This window comes from Pezoporus wallicus, unplaced genomic scaffold (assembly GCF_028554395.1).
Source record: "Pezoporus wallicus isolate ANWC-B61680 ecotype Strahan unplaced genomic scaffold, APGP_CSIRO_Pwel_v1 contig_6732, whole genome shotgun sequence".
In the NCBI taxonomy this organism is placed as follows: Eukaryota; Metazoa; Chordata; class Aves; order Psittaciformes; family Psittacidae; genus Pezoporus; species Pezoporus wallicus.
Window position 1 is genome coordinate 188,142 of NW_026638638.1, and position 26,447 is coordinate 214,588.

At 38.8% G+C, this 26,447-nt stretch overlaps 2 protein-coding genes across 2 annotated transcripts in view; one reads left to right on the forward strand and one right to left on the reverse strand.

Moving 5' to 3' along the window:
- DYTN (dystrotelin) overlaps positions 1 to 22,375 on the forward strand; it is a 62,963-nt gene extending 40,588 nt beyond the window's left edge. Inside the window, exon 15 of the mRNA XM_057411749.1 lies at positions 22,150 to 22,375. The gene's annotated coding sequence lies outside the window, so the exon portion shown is untranslated. The remainder of the gene's footprint in view (positions 1 to 22,149) is intronic.
- ADAM23 (ADAM metallopeptidase domain 23) overlaps positions 7,741 to 26,447 on the reverse strand; it is a 69,642-nt gene continuing 50,935 nt past the window's right edge. Inside the window, exons 21-27 of the mRNA XM_057411765.1 lie at positions 25,702 to 25,807; positions 24,193 to 24,312; positions 23,093 to 23,261; positions 21,092 to 21,203; positions 14,071 to 14,161; positions 11,833 to 11,887; positions 7,741 to 7,880 (exon numbers count right to left, since the gene is read on the reverse strand). Of these exons, the coding sequence (XP_057267748.1) occupies positions 7,767 to 7,880; positions 11,833 to 11,887; positions 14,071 to 14,161; positions 21,092 to 21,203; positions 23,093 to 23,261; positions 24,193 to 24,312; positions 25,702 to 25,807 (767 nt within the window). The 3' untranslated portion in view covers positions 7,741 to 7,766. The remainder of the gene's footprint in view (positions 7,881 to 11,832; positions 11,888 to 14,070; positions 14,162 to 21,091; positions 21,204 to 23,092; positions 23,262 to 24,192; positions 24,313 to 25,701; positions 25,808 to 26,447) is intronic.

Consider the following 26,447-nt stretch of genomic DNA (forward strand, 5'->3'; position numbering starts at 1 on the left):
AGCTCTGCTATTTAGCATAGACAGACAAACCCTGTATATTTTCAGTAAGGAACAGTGCGATAAAGGCAGATAGTGTTATTATTTTTTTATTATTATTTTAGATTCATTCTGTATTTTTTAATAGCTTAGACCACTCAGCCTTTGAAACTGCCATTTTTCTTTCACGAATGTACCCTTTGAAACCTGTTCACAAAGGAGATGATAAAAAGGTGACACTAGAGTGAAAATTCTGTGTAGTAGGCTTGTCTTTGAATTGGAGCTTCTGAGGAGACCAGTTTAAGAAGGTCCTTTCTCTCCTATTCTGTTCTTAGGTGTGCCTAAAGAGCAGCATATTTCATGAAGATCTATAATATTTTTAAATGCCCGTGTGTAGGGTTGTCTTAAACGTACAAACCAACCAGCCCTGCCTAAACCAGAGCTCCCTGGGCTAAGTGCTAAAGGTCACCTTGGATTGAATACGACAGTTTCTGTCCTAGACTTCTTATGGTTGAAGTGAAAATTACCCAGCCAAAGCAGAGGAAGGAAAAGTGGGGCACAATGTAATGGGACCTGAATCTTCTCCCTACCTGCCCAGCCCTCTGATCCAACAGCATGTGTTCAGGATGCTATGTAAGAGAATTGTTTCTTTCTTCCTGTGAATGAGGCAGTTTTAAGCCCTGAGTTCAGGGCCTCCTCAGTAGACAAAGGAGAACTTAAAAATCTGTAGTTTCCTGAAGCTTTTCAGTGGATAGTGGAGGGCACGATAATAGTTCCAGTTTTCTTGGAACTGCTTTCTCATAGCACAGAAATGCTATTCTAGCACGCATTGTCTGTAAACTATGTTATTTTTAACAGTCTCTGTAAGAGTAACTTCATAATGCAAGTCTTCCAGTAGCAGTGAAGAGTTCAGATATGTCTGAAAGGAAACGGGAGAAATGACAGACTCCAAAGCCAAAAGGATTCCTTGTGCACTTTACATCCATCCCATTTCATTGTTGTGCCCCCCTTACTTAGAACACGGTATGTTGACAGGGGAATAGGTCTGGGGAGGAAATGGATGGACGGCATATGTCAATAAATACATAAATATATGAATGGAGGATGGAGGCTTAGACTATAGTCCTTGTATTTTAAAAGTAACTTGAGCCTTCTTTTTGGAAGCATTTATGGAGACTGCTTAACGCAACCATCAGCACTGCTACAGCAAGTTCTGTACAGTCATTCTCTAATTCTGTAGTCATTGGTATGTTTTGGAGCAAACTAGACTGCTATAAATTGTGTTCGGGGAAGAGGTCCTTGTAGGGAAAAGAAACATCTCTGTTTACAGAAGCTGAAGAGATGAGTGGAAGCACATCTTGTGTGACTGTACTAAGGATAACGTTCAGGCTTTGGCAAAAGCGCTTGGGTAAGCGCTATATCCAGTTGGAGCTTTAAGTGTCTGTAGTGCTGCTGCCATGCAGCACAGCCCACTGACACTTTCCGTTGACCTGGAAAGCAGGGTAGATGTTGTGCCAGCACGATCAGGGCTCTTCCTTCGGCTTGACAGCAAAAGGTGCCATTCAGCACAGCTCCTGGCATGGTTGTGCAAGGGTCCATAGGACATTGCCCATGGTGAGTCAAATCTGTAGGGTCACAGCAAAATCAGTTGCTGTTGCTAGTGCCATTTTCTGCTGTGGCCCCCTGGGTGAGGGGACTTCCACTGGAGCTGGTCTGTAGGTCTGTCCCTAGCTGGGAGGGGAAGAGGGGGCTGTTTCCCTCTCAAGTAAGAAAATATCTCTGCTGTTACCAGTCGTGTGAGTTATTTTGCTGTGTGGCAGGTCCACGAGGATCCAGGTCCTCTGTTGCCTGGGTGAAACACTAAAGGTAGATCTGTTCAGTCTTCTGGACTACTTGCTGAATGCTCCCTTCTGAGAACAGCAAAGCTTTCACCTACTGATAGAGTGCTTCCCTGTTCTGTGAATCCATAGCATCACTAAGTAGTACATGTATTGAAGAGTCCCTTCTGAAGAGCAGATACATAATAGATATTTAAATCCTCCGCCTTTACAGTCCAAAGACCCTATCTATGGAAACCTGTCCTGAATTAATAAGGTCAGCACTTGTTCTGTTCCAAGGCAAATTGTCAATTTATATCTAAGACCTAATGTTTGAGGGCAACATGCATAAGGATATCGATTGTTGTTTCCATATAACCATGGGTATGCACAAAATACTTTCAAAGGAGTCAAATGGAGAAACTTGGAGTTCTCAGTTGTTGGTCCAGTGCCTCTTGCAATTGATGTGGAAGCAAGTTTAGCAGAGCTGCCATGAAATTGCCATTTTTTAATTTCTCTTAAGGCTTATGCAACTAGCACTAGGTTTGAGGAATCTAGATGCTTTTCATTCTTGAGAAGAAATTGGTCATCACCTTAGCTGCAGACAGGAAATCAGTCAAAAGAAGCATTTGCTTGTGTCGTGACTTAGCTGGACACTGTCCAGGTTAGACTGCAGCAAAGCAGCATGTGTACATGTGTGGGAACACTTCCTTTCTGCAGAAGAGACAAAATGGATGTAATGGAAGCACGGTGTGTTACCAGTCTGTAATCTGCCCATGCCTTGGTCATCTGTTAAAAGCAGAGACTTAATAGCATTCAAACAACAGACAGAGCACATGAAAACCTATGGCTTAATGGTCCCAAAAGCAAATTGGTTTGATGGCTGAGGAAATCTGTTAGTGTATGACATACGAATAGTTAGAGGATTTTTTGAAGTGGTGCAGTGTTGTGCTCGTGAAGTCTCAGAACTGGAACTGGACTAGGAGCTTTGGTCCTGCTTCTGCCTCTCCACAGTTAAGTGTCCATAATGGTGTGTATCCTAAAGGGACCCAGTTCCTGGGTCAGTGCTTCAGACTAAGCCCAGCCTTTGTGGGGTATTGAGCTGTTGGTTGGGTCAATGCTGAGAGCAGCAGCTTCCCTGCAGGCTGTCCCGTGGGTGCTTGGCACAGCTAATTCCACTTCAGAGCAGGTAAAAAACACTTGTTAGTAAGTTCCTTCATGCTTTAAGTTACTGGCTTTGGTGGGGAAATTCTTGTACTGGCTCAGAAAGCACCCCCTGAAGCATGGCCTGTTACGTCTAGCAGCATGGTGCTATATACTAGTGGTAAAACTGAGGGTGTTCTGAGGCTTATGACAAAGCCAAGCTCTTCTGAAAGAAAATGTTAACAAGAGTAAATAGGCTGACACTTGATTGCTCCATTTCTACAAATTAGAGCATGCTGCATGACGCTGCCTTCAGCAGATTGTGTTTGTTCAGGAGTAATACCTGTTAAGTGGGTGTCTGTGCTGGTTGGACATGGAGTCCTTGTGCTTTCCTAGGAGCCATGTGCCCTCTTGCGTTACACGCTGCCACTGAAGACCTACAAAGATGTGAAGATGTGGTAATGTGCTCACTGAGCTCCAAACAATACATCTCTGAGCAGAATTACAGTACGGGCAGCTTTTAGATAATGTTTTCCCAGTCTTAGTGGTTTCAGCATCATTACTACCAAAATTCCAAGGTGTTTTTTTATTTCAAGCTTTCTGAGGGCACTTAAACAGTCTCTACACTATTTCTAATGGATGACTCATGTGAAATTCAGTTTTCAGCCCCTGTGGGTAGTGATCTGTAGTAAGCGCATTCAGGAAAAAAGGTTTTATTTGGTTTGTACAGCAGGACTTGCTGTTGTGTTGCTTTTGTTCTTAGCAGTAGGTGCCTCAGCAAGTTCACTCTTCAGTGCTTGGTGTTGTGAAAGTTCTAAAAAACAATTGAAAGACTTTCTTGTGCAATCCAGAGCAGTGATGCATCTACCTGTATGTTGCTTTTGTATTCATATACTGCAAGAGGCTTAACTCCTATTCTAGGAAAGACCGTCTACTCTAATTCTAGCCAAACTGTTGCATGCTCATGCCGAGTTTACAGATAAACCTTACACTCAAATGTCAGGAAATAAAAGCGCGTGGTGGTAGATCTGTTAATGACAGTGTTCCCTCACTCTACAGCTCTAAATGAGACCCGTGCGTTCATACATAACCTTGGGAGTCCGCAGGACAAAAGTATGGTTTTGTTTCTGTGCCTGGAGCAAGCAAAAAACCATCAGCAGCGATTTGGTCATGCAGGCATTTGGCTTTCCCAGGCCAGCTTCGCTAGAGTTCAGAAAAGCAGAGAGGGAACGTGGGCTTCATTCAGCGCCCCACAAAACACCAGCTGCATTCTTGGGCGATTATGAAGCTCTCAAAATACTTTTAAATAATTAAATCGCTTCAGAATGTTTTGCACTTCCATAATACAGATTTCTGAATTGCAGCAGGCTTCCCTCAACTAACGGCTGTCCACAGCCCTCATTCAACCCAGTGAAGCTGGCCCCACGCCTCCCTCCCATGTGCCCTGGGTGCTGCAGTGCAGGTCCCACGCACGCCAGGAAGCTTGAGTGCAGTGTCCCCCCATGGAGAGATACCCACTGCAGGGCAAGATGCAGTTTAGAGATCTTTGATAAAAGAAAGCCCCAGTCAGCCTCCCCCACTAGCAAGGTGGTGGTGTCTTCAGCACAGAAAGTAAAGAAAATGGAGAGCATAAATAAAGAAAAAATGATTGAAAAATTAAAAACTACTCCATTCCATGTTCATGACATTTTTAATACTCATCTTGCTAAGATGTAGAACAAGGACTATTGAATTTCCATTCATTAGCAGCCAACAAGATATGAATGAGTATTAACTTGAAACAAAAACTTGATTTATAACATCAAGTTGTGCACTTAAAAAAATAATTACAAATCATTTTCAAAAGGAAGAGTAACAGTGGAAGCAATAATGAATACAAAACATGACTGAGTAGGCTTAAAACATAATTTCAAGTATTCTATGGCATTTCCTCAGACATTTGTCTTAGATTTGTTTGTGCAATACCCATCTTTGCATAGTAAAGAAAAATTGGTTAAACTCCAGCCATAAGTAATCTGTTTCTTTTAACATGCACCTGTACGGTTGTTAGTTGCCAGGCAGACTTCTCTTTTAGGAGGATCAGGTCAAATCGGTGAGATCATGCAGCAAACTGGAACGAGCAATAGTTACCGCAGTTTCTTGTCCAGGTGAATAGATAAATAATGGAGCAAACAGGTAGTGGATGAAGTAGAGGCACTGCTGACCAGCTCTTCTTTTGATGATGCTTTGTGATGAACAAATGAATACTACATGGACTTTCCAAAGCACAGCAAAGGCAGGATGCAGAAAATCAATGCCTACCAAACCCTGTGTTTTACTTGTCTGCCACCACAGAAAGCACTCATGCCTGTGTGTGCTCCAAGCAGTGCTGCCACCTGCCTCTTGTACCGCAGGGCAGAAGGCAAATGTGTGTTTTCACATACAGCAGGTGAGCAGAGCATAAAGTCAGTCAGGAACTATTAATCTTTATGAAACTGCTGGTGTAAATCAAAAAGTTACTCCAGCACTGAATGTATGTACATAGTAGCTGGGGACCACTATGGTCTGATTTAGAACATCACATCACACACTAACAATGGTGTTTGTGAAGCGCTTCTCAACGGTTTATTACACAGGTAGTTTATGTATAGCCACTTGATTTTACTTACTTCTGATTTTTGGCAACTCTAGTGTTTCTGTTGTGGGTTACTCTTGCTTTAGAAGCAGAACCCTGATGAACTTTGGGGTTATGTTCCCAAGCAAAGTACTTTTTGGGGACAATAATACAGCTGCAAGTATTTTTAGTTTGCCATGAAAGTATTCTCACTAGCTTCCTCCTGCATAAAGCCAGGCAGGGATTTTTCAGAATAAGATTTATAACACATACCTGTGTGCAGCACCTTTAACTCGTAATGTAGAAAGTGTTAATGTGATTATGTTAAAGCTGTTTAAACCCATTTAATAATATCTGTCAACAAAAAGAATATATTTGTCCTGGGTGCTCAAACCACGACAATATTGTAGTTCTCTCTGTGAAACTGTTGGATTGAACATTATCATAATAAGAAATATAATAGAAATGAGATTTTTAAGTCACAGGAAATCTGCAGCATTTTCTTACTGTTTTGGCTCTTAAAGCTAACTCAGGAAATGGATTTCCACTAAACAAAGATGAAGTAAGCAGTTGTAACTGGACTTCTGTTGTTACTAATATCCAACACATAACTCTTAAATTTGATTATAAGATGCAGCAATGAAACTTTCATCAGGTCACTTCACTTACACAAACTGAATTACTTAAGTTTTAAATCGAGGTGAAGAGGGCAAGACAGACTGCACAGCTCTGCACTCGGAGGGAGGCCTAAACAAGACACCTTTATACCTTTCTCAAGCTGGGCAGGCCCAGGGGAACAGAGCGGGTGCCCACACTTCTCTGCAAAGCTGTTATCTTTGTCCACACAGTGTACCTACAAGTCATTACAGTGCATGACCCCTTGAGATGGTGTGGGATCCTGCACGCCCTGTGATGGTAACTGCCCATCAGTAGCCAAGGGTGAAAGTATTAATTCTGCATTATGCTTTGAGAAGTGAGATGCATCAAAGAGTTACAGGGAGTGGGTCAGAAACATCAGTCACCTTTGGAAGCCCATTTGGGTGGGTGTGCAGAAGGCAGAGAGGAAGAGCTCTGTCCAAGCTTTTAAGTTTTTGTGAGTATTTTAAGGCTTATTTAAGTTTTTATTTCACAGGATTTAGGAAAAAAAGTAGCTATAGTTAAAAATAATAACAATTAAAAAAGCTTGGCACTTCTGTGATTAGTTTGAGAGGGTGTCATCTTACGTTATCTTATGGAAAAATCTGTGTAACAGCCAAAAAAAAAAGTAATCCAGACTTATAGTCAATACATAGATATGTATTTATACATTTTAATTGTTTTTGGTTTCAAGCATACAAACTTCAGATCACATCTGTTTGGTGTCAGAACTCCCTGCATCTGCATGCTATTATCTGCCTTTTTTGAGCAAGCCCAGAACATCCGCTGTACAACATGCTACCAAAAAAAAAGGGGAGCAAAAAAACCCAAAACCAAACCCAACATCAAAAATAGATTTACATAAAGAATAGAACTTTTTATATGGAAATCCTTTTCTCATATATATATTTATATATAATCTGTGAAAATGATACATCAAAATCTTATTTCCATATTTACACTTTTTCCTTCTTGGAAGAATTGCATCCACCACTCGGTGGCTTCCATACCCAACAGACTCCTGGCCCAGGAGACCAAACCAAGGTAGAGAGCGAGCTCCCAGAGCAGGGAACACTGGAGTCCAGTGGTGAAATGCACTGTGCAGCTGGAAAAGCTATCGGAGCCTGGTACCGGCTTCCCAGTGGTTTGCATTTATTGGGCTGCAGATTCTGCTTGGGGTCAGCTTGCGAGCTTGGTTGTCTGTATGTGAGCCATGCAGGTTACCCTTTCAGAACTAGCTCCTCATGCCACTGGAGTTTGGTAAGAAAAAGGAAGTCATGCGAACTCAAGTGAAGTTAGAGTGCCAGCAGGCTGGGGAAAAAATCTGCTGCTATTTCATTATTTTTGGAACAGTTCTCTTATTGCACTTGGTTTGTGTGTCTCCTCCTTTGTTTGAGAAAAGAAAAACCCCACCTGATTCTGAAACAGTTTGCTTGTAACGCTTTGTCAGTTAATGTTAACAGGAGAAAGGTGAATAGAGGAAGTATTCTGAACTTATCTCCAAAAAGCAGAGTCTTCTGCTGCCTCAAAGCTTAACATTCCAACACTGTGTTTATAGTTAGTTTCTCATGATCTTCCTTACTGAGTTAGTTTGTGTGCAGCTACAGCAAAGACATCATACCCAAAATCCAGTAGTGCAAGAAGCAGCTCCTTGAAACACATTTCTTCAGATAGGGCCTTGTTGACTTGGATCGAACCTTCGTTTTTTGACATTTCTTCCAGGTTGCACCAAAAGGAGATGAAAAGAGAAAAATGCAAGACACTAGTTAGATACAACAGGAACAAAGGTATTGCCAAGGTCATAGTAAAGTAAAAGGCTCACACTGACACAGTTCAACAAGGGGTAACAAGGAATTTGACTGCATGCTTTCAGTAGCATAGTACGGAGTACTGGTTTCCTTATGCAGCCTGAAGACCTTTCGGGCATACAGAACTACAGTTATTTCTGTAGCACTTCAAGTGGTGCTCTGATTTTGTAGAAGCTTTCAGCCCCCAGTAACTGAAGAAAGCATGCACATACCTAAAGGGAATAAGTTGGATGTGCCAGTACTGGAAATGCGTAAGCACAGACACTCTAGTTCTCAGGGCAAGTGCCCATCTCTGGCTGTACCAGAATTAGTTTACGTGTTCCAGTGTGATCAAGTAGTCAGTGCCTCTGTGAGCCCTTACCCCACTATTGACCCTAACTGCTGTAGTTAGTAAGGTGCAAAATATAGCAAAGACATTGCATTCGAAGGAGACTGGACAGTTCTGTAAATCTCGTGATTAGAATTTAATGTTAACAGTGAGTAGCAAGCTGGTCAGTGATATCCAGTCTCCTGCGATACTGATATCCTACGTCAAACAGCAAGACATTAGGAAGCGACAACAAGAGTTGGGTGCAACCTCCCCAGTATCTGGCTTTATGTGGGGCATCAAGCAAGGGGCTCATGCATTTAGTTTTAAAACGTTGGGCATAGGCACCACTACCGCCACCAGACCAACATGCAAAAATACAGAACAGGAGTTCATAAATTCTCTAAAGCTACATACCAACCCCAGGACTTTCTCTTTTCTGCAGCCCTGCTAAGTACTAGCACTGCTACAATATTTATAAATACACAGGGTTTGTCTCGTGGTTTAAGAGACTAATGAATGCACGCAAAGGCAACTCCTTTTTGGGAAGACCTCCAGAGAGTGGTTGCTCTTGGGCGTCCTTTATTTTGCTTTTCTCTTGGGTATGAATGCTTATATTTTTGCAAGGTGAATGCTTAAGCATTGATAGTTTCTGAAAGATCACTCTATTCATAATTTCCCCTCTAGAAGCACTGTATTAATGCTTCTCTTGAATTAGGCTGACATTATTTCAACGTTTCGATCCCTCCTCTTCCGTACTGCAGGTAAATTTCAGATGGGCAAATAATTTTTTCAGGCCAACTTGCAGAATTGCATCATAGGAAGTATGAACACAATATAACCTGATTAAATGTGAGTTAAAATGGCTTTGCATCTGCTTGTCCTGCCAGTTTAAATGGGGAAAGCTGATTCCTTCCCCCCATCCCACCCCTTCTTAAAATACTGTCTAGCATACTTGAATTCAAACACTACTGATGTTTGAATTCAAATGCTACTAGTCAGTCAGTCCCCTTAAACCACCAATGTACGTGAAAAATCTGGATGATGTAACTTGTCTTCCTACTGCAGAGAAAGTACCATAGTCCAGTTCACTTGAGGAGGACAAGCTGTTAAAGTGCACACTAAATTACATTCTGTTACCTGAGCTGATTTTACTTAAAATGGACCTTCTTAAGTCTTAGGACAAGGTGCAGAGGACAGATACCACACTAGCTTCCCAGAACAATTCCTGTAACAAACCTCTTATCTCCCCCACTGTAGTGGTCCAGGAAGGACTTTTGACTAATTGGCCGCTTGGCCAGCACCTGTGCTGTGAGCCAACAGGCACGTCTGCTGTGCTCTCGCCATGCCTTCTGTGATCTGCCCAAACTGTGTATTTACTCATTTCCTAGTTTTTACCCAGCAGAAATACACACTTCAAGGAATAAGATACTAACCAAACCACTGCCTTTCTTCACTTAGGATATTGAGACAGTGTTATATGACAGAGAAACATGTGAAGAACTGAAAGAACATTTAACATAGGAACCTGGAATAGTCTCTGAAATAAGGACCATCAGGTATAGCGTCAGTAAGGGAACACAAAGCATTAACAGTCACTAGCCATATCTCTCTGCTGTGATCACAACAGCACTTCACAGAGGTAGGCAGTCAGGTGTTACCCTGCAGGAACGGGAATGCTATTTCTGATTCCCTGACCTGCTTTAACAGCTTCATCCCAAATCACCAACCTTTTTAATGCTAAAATGCAGACGTCTTACTTAAATGGCTAAATAGAACAAGTCTCTCTCTTCCCCAAGAAAATAACAATAAAAAGCAAGGAGGCCAAGTGAGTATCAGGGCCTGGATATTTGTACTTCTTTATAGCTATGTATTACAGCAGTACAGGGTTCCTTTCAGTGCGTGTCAGTAAAACGGGAAGGTGGGGTGCAGAAGAGTTCTCTATGGAAGGACACATAAGAGAATGATGCTGTTTCCTGTTGTTTATTTACATGGAATATCTGAGAACATTAACTTCTTTGCATTTAATGTTTCAATGCCTCTTTAAATAACGAGGGTCAGCCTTTCAGTCTGTAATCCAACTGGAAAAAGCGTCTCTAACAAAAAGCAAAATTACAGCTGATTCTGAATCAAAAAAGCAGAGCGTGCTACAGCACATCACTGCCTCTCTAGTATGGCCATCTTTGCAAATACGAAATATTTCAGCAAGAAAGACTGGTTTCAGAAGAGGCTGGCTATAAGAAATACCTTGATGCAGTGCTCTGCATTGAACTTCTTTTTTTCCTTAACTAATTAGGAATGTGGTTACATAGTATATTACTTTAAATCTGTGCCTTTGTGGGATCACAAATACAAAGCTTTAACCGGGTATTTTAATCACTTCAAATAGCAAATGTTTTCATAGGCATTAACTAAGTGACCTTTTGCCACAAAACTGATTCAAATTAACAATGTAAAGGACTAAAATTAGCATCTTTAAGTAAGATGTTGACCTGCCATTTATTCTACTAGTTTGGAAAAAAAGTGAGACAATATCTTACACTGGGTGCTAAGGCTGATGTTTGTGTAGTGATGACTGCATTTAGGTCCCTGACACCCACTTTACAGAAAGGGTGGTAAGGGGCTGAAACCAGCTTCCTCAAAACATTGCTATTAGCATTCCCCTGCCTTATCTTGCAGACAATTTGTGAGTCTAGAAGCACCTGCACAGACCAGTTAAAAACTTGGTATCTACTGTATCTGGGTATTTGGTCCATCCATTAATCATCTGTTAGAGGGACAGAAAACCCTTCACTTAAGAAACAACTGCCTACAAGCAATTCTTCTGTCAGCGACTTTTGCATTCTGATACAGCAAAAAGCAGCTTTTTGTGTGTATTTCCACATCACTTCTACTAGCATTGCTTCTTAGCAGTGTTGCTTTGTTACCAGAAAGTGCTTTAATACTGTTAAAATCAGCAACAGAAGCATTTACTTGGTTTACATTACTGCAGTAGCTTGAGAAAATAAGTGAACATAAGCTACAAGAAAAGGTGAGTGAAGGCCTCTGAGACTGCACCTGCAGCCAATGCACAGGACTGCTCTAATCGCAAAAATGGCTTTCCTGTATTGGTCCTACATTTAAACACTTTATATTGCAGAGATTTGCTACATCAAAATGGGCTTCATATTTCCTGTACATTACCCAGCAGAGTTTAGGTAGAAATGTATAGGACTCCCTTCCTGCAGTCTAAACACCAACAGCTTTAAAAGTACTACGCAAGGCTCAACTGAAGTAAGATCTACTTCTCAACGTTTGCACACACAGCCTTTAAGCTATCTGAAATGTGTGTAGAGGCTCTGTGCCCCCTAAAATCAGCAGTTAATGTTTTTCCTTCCTATTTACATATTAACTTCATTAGAAAAACTAACTAAATTCACTCTTGAAACTTGTTCAAAGTTGTTTAGGTTTTTTCACTGTCTTTCCAAACTTGCATCAAGCCTTTTACACTTCCCCTCCAGCCCCCACCCCCCACCTCAGTTCATGAACAAAGTTTGCTTAGTTGCAGCTTACGTTTGATATGGACTTGACACCACAGTACCGTATGTTCATATGAACATCTGATAACCTGTGAAACAGAAATCACATCTCCCAGTTTGTAAAGCATTAGCTACCTTCTCTTGTATTTGCAGAGACTAAACACATCAGTTGTTTTAAAAGGAAGTTAAAATCCTCTTTATTATCCTCATCTGTCCCTCCACATACATCTGAAGCAAAGTATCAGAGGGTCTACATGTGCTAGCTCTTCTGTATGTGAGCTGGAAAGCCTTTTCAATTCCCTTCTGACCCCAGAAGAAACATGCACTTCAAGCTGTGAGCTAGGCCAGGCCAGTGTTTTTGAGGTTCTGCTACAGAATAGACATTTGTATCTTGCTCTTTTGAGAGTAAGAGCTTCAAGAGGCGTTTCCAATGCAGATCCTCTGTAGTGCTAACAAGTGCCTGTGTACATTTGGGCAAGCAAATGACACCAGGATGCAAAGCTGAACGCTTGAGTGTAGTTTGAGAGCTGTGGAACACAGTCAATTAAGTACTCCATTGTTCCAGACAAAGGGTTTCTTCTAAAGACCTATTTCCATGCGAGTACTTGAGTGAAGGTGTCCCTGGCCGGACTCCTCACACAGCTGCTGGTGGGTGCAGCAGCACTGATGCCAAAGAGCAAAGGTGGTTATGGTACAAGATACCTTAAAAAGATTCACAGGAAGTCAACCACCTCAGGTTTTTCTATGTTTATGACTTGTACTGGGTTTTCAACAAGATATCTTCTGCAATCCAGATATATTACTGCATACTCTGTGTCTGGAAAGCATATGGATTGCTAAATAACAGATATACATTTAGCAGCAGAAAACTGGTTCAAAAGTATAATCTGATACTTATTTCTTCCAACAAACTGTAACTTGGTTAATTCCCATGGGAACTTGCAGTATGAGTGTTTCTAGCCCTCTCAGTGTTTATAACATCACTTTTAATGCGCCCGTGTTGCTGTTCTCAGGGAATCAAAACTTTCACCAAAATGTTAATACAAGCCTGATAGAAAATTGGGCTGTATTTACTGAAAACTCTAAGTGCAGTGAAGTACACGGGAAAAACCTCAGAACAGTCTTCCTGAAAACACCAGTAGTAGCAGGCAGTGAAACAGGAAGGAGTCAACTTTTCAGGTGACCTTCGAAAGTGAATTAACAGATAAACATTACCCGATCACTATATTCTAGTGTCATAGTCACTTTAATTAGGAATAATTTTCTCTAAACTCTGATATGGAATATGAATATAGGCCATATAAAATATTCTTTGAATTATTATAAAAACCCTGAATGAATAATTATACCTTATTGTTGTATCATGGTTTAATCTTGATTCATGTTATTGAAATGGAATAGTAACTGGAATACATGAGAAATAACTTGTCCTTATGCTTAACACTTCTAATGATTTGCAAAGATCTAAACATGGATTCTAAATTTAGATCCTTTTTACCAAATATGGGCCATGCATGTAGGTGGACTTGATGCTACATAAAAAGGCAGGAGTCTTTGTACAAGACTCTCTCTTTGGTTAACAGTCACAAGCAGAATGACTAGTATGACACTCTTCATAGTTATAAACTGCATAGAACCAGAATTTGAGTGATAAATGTTTTCATCTTTCAGGAGACATCTTGAGATTTCAAAATATTCTCCTAAACTTGATTTTATTATTAATTGTGAATTCAGGAAAAAAAAATAATCAATACCCACAACAAAAGTTAGCTCAGGTACTTCTGCATCAACTGTGTCTATACATTTGTCAAAGAAAACTGCTCTGTTACTGCCACAACTTACCATTTACACAAAGTTTTTCATATAGAAGTGTTTAGCAGCTTGGAAGTACTATTATTCAAAACAGACACTCCTGAAGATGTGTTATTGGTGGCTTTTAATCACTGTCGTCAACTTCTGAGAAGAATGCTACTAACCGAAGATGAAAAAGACCTTGTTCCTTAAGGTTATGGTTTGTTAGGGTAAAGTCAGGAAAGGTAAATTTATGGTACTTCAACTTTGCATCCTGATAACATCCACGAGTTTCAAATCGATTTCCTCTTCTTGTTCAGCACGTGTAATTCTTTCTCTTTAAATCAGTTTGTTATAGTTTGGGGGATGAAGCGAGGGGAATTAACTTGGAAATCTTGTAGCAGGAACTCAAAATTTAGTGATGTAAGCAAGAAATAGAAATGCCATAGCCACTGAAGAGAAGACATGCGGCATTGCTTACTTAAAGCCCCATCCTGTCCCCCCAAGGACAATAGCTGCTACCAGGATGGCACCAGCGATGGAGCCTATAATAAGATTGGTGGCACTAGGACCTGTGATAAAGGATTATGGTAAGAAAGACATCAGAACCAACGACTTCATTCATGTTAAGTGAAGCAATTGAAGGGTAGGCATAAAATTCCAAGGGAATATAGACAGTACACAAGGTGCTGTCTCTATACGACTTCTGTAAGCCCAACTTACTTTTCTTTAACAGTAAGAATGAACAAAGCTGTTGGTCTCTGCACTGTACTATGTTGACTTCTGCCACAGGCAAAAACCTAGTATTAGACAGTAAATTCCATTGTGACTCACTCCATTATCTGGTAAAGGAACTGCTAGCTGAAGACACTAAGATATTTCTGAATAATTCCTTAACTGAAAGGAAACGGAATGAATGCTGTATGTTTTATGACTACAGCAACTAAAAAAAGGGGAAAAAAAACCCAAAAAGCCCAACTTTTTCCATGGAGATCCTGAAGGGCGGTGGATATTTTAATTTGAACTGAGAGCATCTAGCACCACTTGTTAATCAGAGTCCATACTCCTTACGTCAAAGCTAAATTTACAAACAATTGTTTGACAAAAGCAAAGTAGTATAAAACAAGGAACAAAAGTTGAAATAAAAGCATTAAGCTTTCCAAACATCAAGGCATCTCTTGATCCTCCACACGAAGCTACTTAACAACAAAGTGGGGAAGGGTGGAGCAGGAAAAGAGAAACAAAAAGAAGCAGCACAAAATACATCTGTGCAATTTTCTGAAGAGGGTAAGGGAACACCCAAGTAACACATTCATAATTGATCCTTAAGTGCTCTATTTACACAGGGTGAAGGAAACTGACAATAGGCCTGAGTAGCATTTTAATTGCTCTGTACAAAAATTTCCTGTTCAGCAGTCTTTGATGTAAAGCTAACTGCATCTGAGCTGAACACAAATGAACCCAACTTAGCCGTTCTTCTGCAGCATATTGTGCACTCTGGTTGAACAAGTTCATATTCAGGAATGGCCTTCAAAAAGAGTTCCTGCCTCTCATCCCACTCTCCCCAAACCATTCTACACAGCAACCAAACACTTCTAACAGAGCAACTGAAATTTTCTTATTTTAAATGTCCTGAAACAGAGTTTGGAAAGCTGTCTGACAGCTAACGTAAGGAAGAAATAGGAGCAGCCAGAGATCAGCAAAGAAAAGAGCAAGGGCAGCTGCAACAACCGAAAGCCTTAAGCTGGTAGTTAGGCTGGTATCACAAAACCTGCCCAGTCCCAGACACTACAGTAAGTACATGCCTAGGTTTTAAATTCCATGCTTGCCCTAACTCCATTGCACTCGTTCCACGTTTACTGTATCAGTGCTTCTGGAGATCAGATTGCCTAGGTTTAAAGATTACTTCCTGCAATTCCTACACAAATTATTCAGCAATATGAACAAAAGACTCTGGACTGAAAAGCAGTGCAGCGAGCTTTGCAGACAGGAGCAGTGCATGTAATTAAAAGGTAATTTTTCACAATTTGGAAGAATAAATTTTATTTGGACTTACCTTTAAATTCACACCTGGCTCAAATCACCAGGAGTGAGCATGGTGGGGGGTAAATGAATGCCATTCCACAGGCATTATATCCCCAACTAAGGCCCAGCAGACCAATGAGCTACTGCATCTGACTCAGATCTATGGCTTACTTTTTATCAAATTATTGCACACAACAAAAGACTAAAAACACAGCAAATTATTTATCTGCAGTACATTTTAGAAGCCTTGAAAAATTCTAAAGCTGATTTCTTTCTAGCCATAGAATGTTATCTTTCCACAAAAGAGATTCAATGATTAACTGATAGTAGCACAGCTATAACTTAGATGAGGAAGTACCAAATTGCCTCTTTTTTACATCCTTCCTCTTACTGTGTTCCCTGGCTGTCAAATGTTTGTAGGGAGGGGAAATACATTTCATAGTACACATCCATTCAAAGAACAGCAGTCTGTTCTTTCAAAAAAAACCAACAAACCAATTGACTATGAATATGGAATAATTCAATCCAAATTTAAACAGAAAAGGATAATATACAAAACAATTGGGTTCAGTGAAAGTTACTAAAATTATGTTAAATAATAATTAAAACCAGGTCCTGATTGAAAATGCTTTCTGGATCTGAGCCAATTTTATAAAGCGTCCATAATTTTTGATGCTAAAAGGTCTCTTCCAACCTAGTTGATTCTACAATTAAAGAAATTATCTCATTTTTAACACCAAACATCGCCTCCACCACCACCCACCCCACCCCCCCCCCCCCCCCCCCCCATCAAATGCCTGTGAGAATTGGGCTTAGTTGCTAGAATTAGGCTAATTGCTAGAGAGAGCAGATTGTCCTGCAGGTAACAAGGCACTGTGGTGCTTTGATGTTTTCTTTTCTTGCCTGTCACTTTGCCAGGCAAAGTCTCTGGTTTAAATTATCAGAACCAAATATCCAAGTCTCTTTTCTTCTGAGAATCTAAGATAAGGTTCATGTAACACTCCTGTTCAGCAAAAGCTAAAACCGTTGTGTCTAGAGCTGCAAACTTACACACAAATGGTGCCTACCAGCAGACTGCCTGTGCAGCCTTAATTAGAACTGCATGTGAATGGTTTGGTCAGAAATCACAAACTGCCTTGTTATAATTCCCCCTTCAGGGAGATGGCACTGTCACACAACAGAGGTAATGCGTAGTCTTAGAAACACAGCAGAGTTGGAAATCTCAGAAGAGCAGAATAACAGTGACTTATTGTGTGGTTTGCATAGTGAATGGAGAATGAAGAGAGTTCTTAAATGGACACTTTTATATGTGTATTCATACACATACATACAAATACATAGATCATAGCCCCTATTAAAATTGAAGTAGTGGGCTAATACTTAAGATCAGTTTCCTAAAACTAGAAAAGACAACAAAAATCACTCATCCATAGTCTTTATAGATGAATTCTATACTCTAAGCATTCTACTACCTTGAGGTAACAGAATCCTAGCAATAGAACATTCAGAAGCTTTACTGTAAAACTAGCTGTCTATTCTATCATCAGCTTTCACCTTCCTAGCTAGATCGTGTGAACTATTCTAAGAGTGAAAGCCCCACAGACTGCAGTAAACCATTCCTGCATTTTCTGAAATGGTCCACGTTCCTCTGTTCTGCAAAATAATCACAAGCTGCCGTTTTTCTCCATTATTTTTATGATTTGGTGTAATGGAAACATTTAGACATTTAATTTTACCGTGACAATGTAAAAAATCACCAAGTTATTGGTTTGTGCCCCACATTACCCCAGACAGGAGAAGGTTCAACACTGCATGAGCAAACCACATGACACAGACACAGTCAATCACATGACAAATACAGTCACCACAAGACAAAGCTAATGGGGTAATACACAGAGGGCTCAGGTGCATACGGTTACCTCACACACTAGGCACCAGACACAGAACTCAAACTAAGAAAAATGCTTACTCTATTCCCCACCCTGTGCCTCCAAAAATCACCCCCAAGGCCAGAATGGTCCCTGCCACTGCACCTATTAGCCTGTTAGTGGCCATGCTCACTGTGTGGAGGGAAAAGGGAAGATTTTTTTTAAGGAAATAATCACATTATGTCTGAAATGAATATTTTATACTATAGTCCATTGTCAGATAAACAGTTCAAACCTCCTAAGAAACCTTTATTTACCAAATACTGTAGCTAAAAATTTCTGAAACCGAATATTTGATTTTCTGTGAATGCTTGCAAATATTACAATGAAAAGTTTTCCTGTAAATGAAAGACTATTCCTGTTGGCTTGCGATTCTATTATTCCTCTAAAAGGGAACATCCTCAACCTATTGCTTTCTTAAAGCAGCCAAAATGTAAATAAATCACCAGCAAGAAAACTTTCTTTTAATCACCAGAAACTTACTGTATCCATAGTATAACAAATGATAACCATTTGGCAACAGCTCCATCATAGGAAGAGCAAAAACCACAAGCTTTATAATTGATTCCTTTACTAGTTAGTAATATTTTTATTTGTTATTGTATTTATCAATAAGACTATTTATCTATATAGCCTAAAGACAAATAAGACCTTTTTGAAAGAAAAATCCTTCTCTAGAAATGTGCTTCAGGTAGCACTCTGGAACTTTCAATATGTGCAGACAGTCTCTCTCAAGACACTGAGGCCTTATTTTCCATTTTTTTAAGGGAACTCTTTAAAGAGAAATCATCTACACATTTCCTAGGTTAAAGATTAAAAGCTTGATTGAGTCATAATAGAACACGAGCAAGCAGCTGAAAATCCTTTCTAATGGGAACTTCTCCAAGGACAAAACTTCATAGTCTTCTTGCTGAATAAGTCTGGTTTGAAATGGTTTCCTAACTTTTTCCTATTTCATAACTCTACACACAAACACATACACACTTGAGACGTAAGTTTTATACCAAACAAACAAACATACACACACTATTCCATTAAGTCAAGCAAAGGCCTAATTCTGCAAATGAAATGGCAAAGGAAGAATCTGATGCGCATATAGAATCCTACTGATTTCAAAACTCCTAGCCATCACTCTAGAGTAATTCCAAGTTTCTGCAGTAGCCAAAAATTAACAGCAAGAACACTTTGTCTTCCCAAAACTGCCAGCATGCTGGTTAGGTCTGCTAGTACAGGATACAGTAGGTTGCTGAGTTTAGAGTAACTTAAAACTCATGTATCAATACCAACATAATTAAGAAACACTTTTTTTTTTTAAATCCTGAAACATGGTATGGAGCCAAGAGAAATTGATGGACGATGGAAAGATCTGACAAGTCAGCAGGAGTAGCAGTCATCACTTTATGTAAATAAATAGCAATACTTCCTAGTTATACATGCTCCAACTGTAGTAAGAAAAATGCTTGGCTCTGTGGTGTGAAAGATCTTAAATCTATCAGGTGAATTTTCACATCATGAGTGTTCTGTTTCTGAAATGTAACAAAACTGAAATTTCAGGCTAAGGAAAACTAAGTATTTTGGGTTCTGTTTCATGCTTGTAAGCTGGCATGACATAGGAAGTACTGGTAATAAGGGGAAAAATAAGGGGAAAACACTTAATAAAAACTACTTGACTATGTTGGATCTTTACAGAAAACTACTTCTGTATTCTTCTGGCATCTTCTCGTATAGGAATTCCTCTATTAGCACATTGAAAGAGATTACAGGAGCTGTCAGTGTTCTAGCTCCTAAATTCTAGGTAATTCAACACCAATAAACTATTGTAACAACAGAAGTAAAAATAATCCATCTTTTGAAATCGTTGAACCATCTTGTACAAAACAATATCCTGCCTTTTTGCAGACGGCTCCACTGAAAAATGCAGTCTAAGCTTCATGTCCATACCTGCTGGCAGAAATCCATGCACATACTATTCATTTCAGACATTCTCCCAGAATATTTCAGCATCGACATAGTAATTTTCATAAAGGTATTTTCAGTCTGAATTAGACGAGTTAATTTAAATTACAAAAATCTAACCAAGATAAGCGTACCTTCTGTGTAGCAAAAGGTTTCCTATAGAACAAAAGGGTTTCTTATAGAACTCTTTACAGAGGGCATTATTTCTTACCTACAGGATGTGGAAAGGAGCAATATCAAATACATGTACTTTCAGTGTCACAAGTGTAAATACTGCTCTCTTCATCCACATACACACAGAAGTAATGAGCTCTATAGTGCTGCTTTCCACAGTGTTTTTTAAGACTGTGTAAGCAGCATTCCACAGTCAGGAATGTTTTTATGGGAAATGGAAAGACAAGCAGTATTGCAAGGCAGGATAAAAACCAGGCAGCTCTATACTGACAGGTTAGGTGTCCAGGAAGCACCTGCACAGATACCCTAATACAAATCCGGACTGTTCTAGAGAGGTTCCTTTGCAGTAGTAACTTATTTTGAGATTATCTCTCCAACAGTTCTTGGTAAAAGTCTACTGGAGCTATTCTGCTATGGGGCAAAAGAATAAGGCACACAAGACAATAGTAGAGCCATTTTGGAGGGACATATCAAAACCCTGCCCTCCCTTGAAACATTGGATATTTGAAAGAGTAATCCATTAGAGTCTGAGCTCTAAGGGCTATATTTTTCAAATTACTCTATCCTCTTTCCATCAGCCTTGTATAAAGGACAGAAGAACCTGGAACTAGGACAAATTTTGTTTGGCTTTCTCAGTTGTTTATTGGAAACTTCATCTGTAACTGCATAACACTGGATAAATATAGTCTGATATTGGACAATGTCCTGATGACAGGAAATACATAAAAGAACGGGACGGCACAATCCAAAGAAATTCTTTGGCAGACAAGTCGGAGAGAATCTCAAGTGCTTTTCTTTGTCTTTGCAAAACTGTTTTGATGAATTATTTCCTCAATAGCTCCTCTTTGTATTTATACATCGTATGCAGTTGAAATACCTACTAAATATGTAAGAGCAAACAATAATGATAGTGAGAAGAATTTAAGTCCTTAAAAATCTTAATTTATTTCTTTTTCCTCCCACTGAAATCTGTTTTCAAGGAACCAAAGCTTTTTTCACCAGGCACATTCTACCTTTCCCTTTCTTATGCCATAGTTCTCTGAATTGGCTGAGAACAATTAAGGGAACTGAAACATCTAGTAAAACATAAATACTCAATTATAGAAATAATAAGAGCTATGCTTATATTCCAATCACAAAATGGTCATAAAAAATAGAGAATAAGAGATGAAAGAAAAATCAGAAAGTACGTAATCTTACCTATTGAAATCTTCCCCAAATTTAGGTAAAAAAAATAAGTTTCATCCATTCTCAAAGCAGAAAGACCTATTTCACCTACACAAAGCAGAATTTTACTGTCTGGGTCTAAAAAGGACTGTACAATAATATTGGGTTGTTATATGACAATCTACTACCATGTAGCAACAGAAAAAATGTCATAAATATTTGAAAGAACATCAAAACTGAAATCACACAAACCCTTGGGTCCTTCATCCTTCTTGCTACCAGTATCCCTGATAGGATCATCAATACTGCAGTCTGTCCCAGCCCAGGAGAAATTACAAATGCAAGTGGCTTCATTACTACAAATCTGGAAAGGAAAATAAATGACAGCAATTGTTTTTTAACTACATTTTATTAAATTTCTTTAACATGTAGTTAGGTATTTAATTCACAGTATAAAACTTATCCATTTTTATTTATATTTTATATATATTTATATACTGTAAAAATACCGGTGAGTGTTTAGCACGAGTATAATACATCAATAACCTGAAAGTTTGCTTTAACCCTCTAAATACACTCAGATGCTAAGAAAAGCAGAAGTGGCCCCCAGTGGTTTCATCTTCATGTGCACTACACAGCTGCATAGAATGTAAAAAAATAACAGAAATTCTCATCTAGAAAAACCCCTATCTAGTGTAGTTAGATCTCCACTCACCCTATCTGGACTTTGAGCGTGAATGTCCAGAACAAATACAAGTATTAGCGTTTAAAAGGTTCAAGACATGGTTATTCTTTACAACCTCTCATTTACAGCTTGCTCCCATGTATTAAAACCAGTAAGATTTTCATTGGTTTTGTCAGAAATATTTTCTAAGCAGCAATGTTATGTGCTTGCTTATCTTTTAGAAAGACAAAATAGTACTTCCTATGTCTATATTCAGTTGAATGACCTCTAAGAAAGGACTTAGGACTCACTAAAATTGGCAATATGCTTGCCAGATACAGGAAAACCTAACCAACTGGTAAGCCCTAAAGTAGCAAATCAATAGTTGAGAGCTATGAACTTTCCATATTAAAAAGTACATGTAATGGGTTGCTAGAAGAGGTTACTAAGGGGAAGAAAACATGACATGAGAAACAGACACAAAACAAAGAATGAAGTTTTGATTATGAGACTAGAAGTGAAGTCAGTCATTAGGTATCAGCTAATCAGTCTTTTGGACACTGGAATATAAGGTCATAATAAACCAGAAAACTGCTTACATACTAATGATTATAAGCAAGTACTACCTCTGATTTTTTTCTTTTAGCTTAACTTTTACCTCATTCTGCTTCTTAAAGTATTCACTGAAGAATCTTAGCTAGGAAGTTGAAGACAAACACATCCTATGGTAGGTCTGATCAACTCAAGTAGTCTTTTAAATTATGAATTGGAATAATCCAAAGCAACCCAAAGAAGGTAACAGTTCTCTTACCAGTCATGCTACTCTCCAAATGTACCAAGATGATTTCTAGATCTCCTAGAAATTTTACTTTCCAATTTTATTTTTATCTTCTTGATTTTCAATGTAACCCTCTTCTCTAAAGCGCTCCATCTTCAAGTGCACATAACAAGAAGGAAGAAAAATGCCTTCTTGTATAAAGTCTAGCCCCTCAGGCAAGTATTTGTCTACTGAATCTCACAGTGGAAATGTTTTATCAATCTTACAGCTAAGACAGATCATTAAAACATACCTCATATCTTAGACAAATGGACTTACAGGTAGAAACCAGAATATAATGAGCCTGAATGCAAAATGATACACACTGCATCTGTCCAAGAACAATCTCTGTTGAGATACAACAGTTTAAGTTTTACTTAAGTCATGGGGTATAACTCCATGAACCCAAGACCAATTTCATAGAAGTGTCAGGATGTAGGAAAAAGTCTAACTGAAGATGGTAAATACTCTGAAATACGGGTACTACATTACAGAAGCCTTTCAGTAACTGATATAAAAGCTTTTTTTTTTTTTTTCTAGAAACAAAAACAACACTGGGTATAACTGCAGAACTAATTTGACAACTTTGCTGCCTAAAATCTTACCTGTGCATCACAGAATGGCAGTCTTCCCCTAAATTTAAACATTTGTGTTTGCAGATAAACAGGTCTTAGGAACACTTTCAGGCAGAGAACTCCACAGGGTACATTAAGACCAGATAGAGCAGAGACAGCTGGAGAAGCTTAGCTGCTAACTCCCAGTTCAGACTTACCCCATGACCAGAACAGACTTTTCCATTAGAACCAATGGGACAGCTGCTTATGTTCAAGGACTGAATTGGCAGGCACTTTTTGTCCAGACACATCATCTGAGGTCCGCATGGAGCTCCATCCTCCACATAACCTAAATCTGTATCATCATCTAAAAGAACATGAGCACCACTACGAGAAAAAAGTTTTAAGGTACTATTAGTATTATGACTGGAGTCTTTTGAAAATATTAAACATGTCAGTGTAGATACTAAAAGCCTCAGACCCTTCTCTCATTTGGGCATACAGACAGATTAAACAAAATCATGCCTGTCCACAGAATCATTTGTCTGTGCACAGCACTGACAATGTGTTCCAGCAGTCAGACTAAAAAGAAGTCTTGATGATGGCTTAAATACTCACAAAGGGCACCTTAGGCTTTGGGGTTCTTTTAATAGCCTTTGATGGGCCATGCTTTTTTCCCTTTTTATTTTTCTCCCCTCAAATACTGTGGAATACTAGTGCTAGAAAAACATGGGAAAAAAAGCCAAACCCTCACGAGATTGAGACACTAGTAGAGTAACAGGAAATTTAAGAAATCATTGTTCACTTAGGACCTAACTATGTAAAAGAGTATTCTTAGTATGACAGCAGTGTTACCAATGTCTTTGAAACACAAATCCAGTATTGTGCACAGCAGGCTAAAATTTACCTGCCTTTTAACTGAACTGTAGTTTAACATCTTATCCTGTAATAAGAAACTCTTCAGTTTCCTCCAGTTCCCTACAGCTATTTCCCCGAGTATGTAAGACACAAAATCATTATGTTTAAAATATATGTCTTTGAAATGACAGTCTTTTTATCCCCCAGGAAAGTATAATGCTCAGCATTAAACTCTGACTGAACTGGAGAAATCAGCTAATTAGGAGGACAACCCACATTTTTCCCTCTTTAAATGTGGAATATTAGGCTTTATTTTAATCAAAAATATCACTCAGGATAATGATTCTGCTGAGCTGTAAGATATTAATTACCTAAAAAAGTCATAGAATTTTACAGCTATGTTTGTCTTAATTATGTTTGACAGAGTAAAATAATGTCAGAACTTTGCATTATCTTTTACCTGCAATCCACTATTCGTCCTTGATGATAAAAAGAGTTTGGAATAATTTCTCCTTGAACTTGGCCAACTCGTGGAACTCTCGTAAGATTAGTACAGAGCAAAAAGCCACAGAAAACATCACTGTGAAATGAAAACATAAATCAAAAAGTTACTAGAATAATACAAAGTATATGTACAGAAAAGACTGGCAATGATGCTGCTGATCACATTAAGTAATATATTATGGTAAGCCACATATTTTCAGAGTACAAGTCTGGAAGTAAAATATTATTTGATATAAATGAGAAGAGGCAAAAAGCATCGCTCACGCTAATGCACCAGTAAAAGTTCATATGAACCAAAAATTTATCTATGCTCTAATTACAATATAGTGCAATTAAGAGGAGTTAAACTGTACAAACCTTGGTCACATCAGGATAACTTACATTTCCCTCTCTAGCAGTTTGAATGCTGTACATTGAGTTTGAATTTTTATTTGAATTTTATTTCCTTTGCAGGGCAACAGAATCATGATAAAAATCACCAGCATGCAGTGTGTGTGCCTGAACTTTGTTAAAGAATCGGCTTCATTTGATGTTATTTTGTATGTGCAATCTTTAATAGAAGGATATCAGGTTAAAAATTCCATCTCTCCCTCTTAAAATTGTCCCAAGTTATAGAAGAAGCTGGATGAATGCTGGAAGCTGTATTTGTGAAAACTGCAAAACATTTTAAATGGCCCTTCAGCTGCATCATTTTTCTGCATCTCTCTACTGACCCAAAACCAGTTTTATACAAAGTTTTTAACCTATCAGAACAACACTAATCTAAATATAGAAAATATCCATTACACAACTCCTTTCCTTATGATCCTATCTGAAAAGTTAATCATGTAATAAATAAAGCCACTTGATAAACATCAAATAGACAAAGAAGGAAAACACCATTCTGAGACTGAAACTGTTACATGCATACCTAAAAATTACAAACCAGTAAGAGAATCAGGAGAAATTTAAATCTCTCCACTAATGGCCATTAACTTGAAAAGTAAATTTCATCAAATACCATGCTCACATACAAGTGAATCAGCCATTTTCTCTAAGAGCATCCAAGTGTCTAATGGTCCTCTCTGGTCAAAAATAAAGGTTGAAACACACTTGAAATATCATAATTTGTTATTAATCCCGGAGCAAGTAAAAATAGCATGTGTATTTGCAGCCTAATTTATCCCTACCAAATCTGAAGTGTTTGTATATTATGAACATGTGATGGTTTGCTGCCCTCTGCCCCAGCTCCTTGTAAAGTATTAAAGTCAAAGTACATTCTTCCGAGAACCTGGAATTCTTTATAAGTGTATTTGTAGAGTCAGCCATGGATTTGTCTGAATGGAACTTTTACAAGATGCAAACCTTGTGAGGGAAAGAAGATCCAAAATAAGGCAAAACAAACTGCTGACACTTTCATGAAAAAGTAGCCAATATTAAGCCAGTATTAATCAATACCCAACTAATGTCTACGAAGATAACTTACTGTTTGCTACACTGAATCCATCGGTCTCCATCTTTTCCACAGTTTCCTTTTTTTGTACCTTCTGTATTAAGCTTTTCGTAACAAAATTTGTCAGATCCTGAAGACTCTGTTGGTGAAAAAGGAGATAATTTCCACTGACACCATCACAGCTCTGAAAACCTGCAAGAGTTATTGCAGCAGTTCTCTATGCTTTTAACACAAAACACATATCTAACCACATATGTACATACACAGATGGTATTTTCCAGTGACTCCAATGGGATCCCAGCAGACTGAACTGCAATACCTACAGAAGGCTTTTCTTAAACAATGCTCAGTGGCCAAAATTTGCTTGAACTTTAAAAGTAAAAAACAGTTTCCACAGTGTCGATATTGTCTCCTGCACTTAAATTTATCTGTGCTCTAATTTTGTTCACTTCAAAACAGCTGCACATACATTTACTCTAACTGTTTTCACTGCAATTATTCCCAATCTGTCTTTCCGCAGACCAAAGATTTTACAAATTACGTATATCATAAGTGTATGTTCTGACATCAAATAAATGTTTATTTTATTTTCTGTTTGGAGACTTCATAGAGAAAACCAAGGTTGAACGGTCAGAGTGTAACTTCTACTGCTCTCTAGGAGTGGAAATTTGAACTAAACGGTTTAAACCACAATTATTTAACAAACAAGGTCTTCTTTTTTTTCTAAAAATCAGTTGAAAAAAAGCCAGTTCTAGAGGAAGCCAACCGTATCCTGGGCT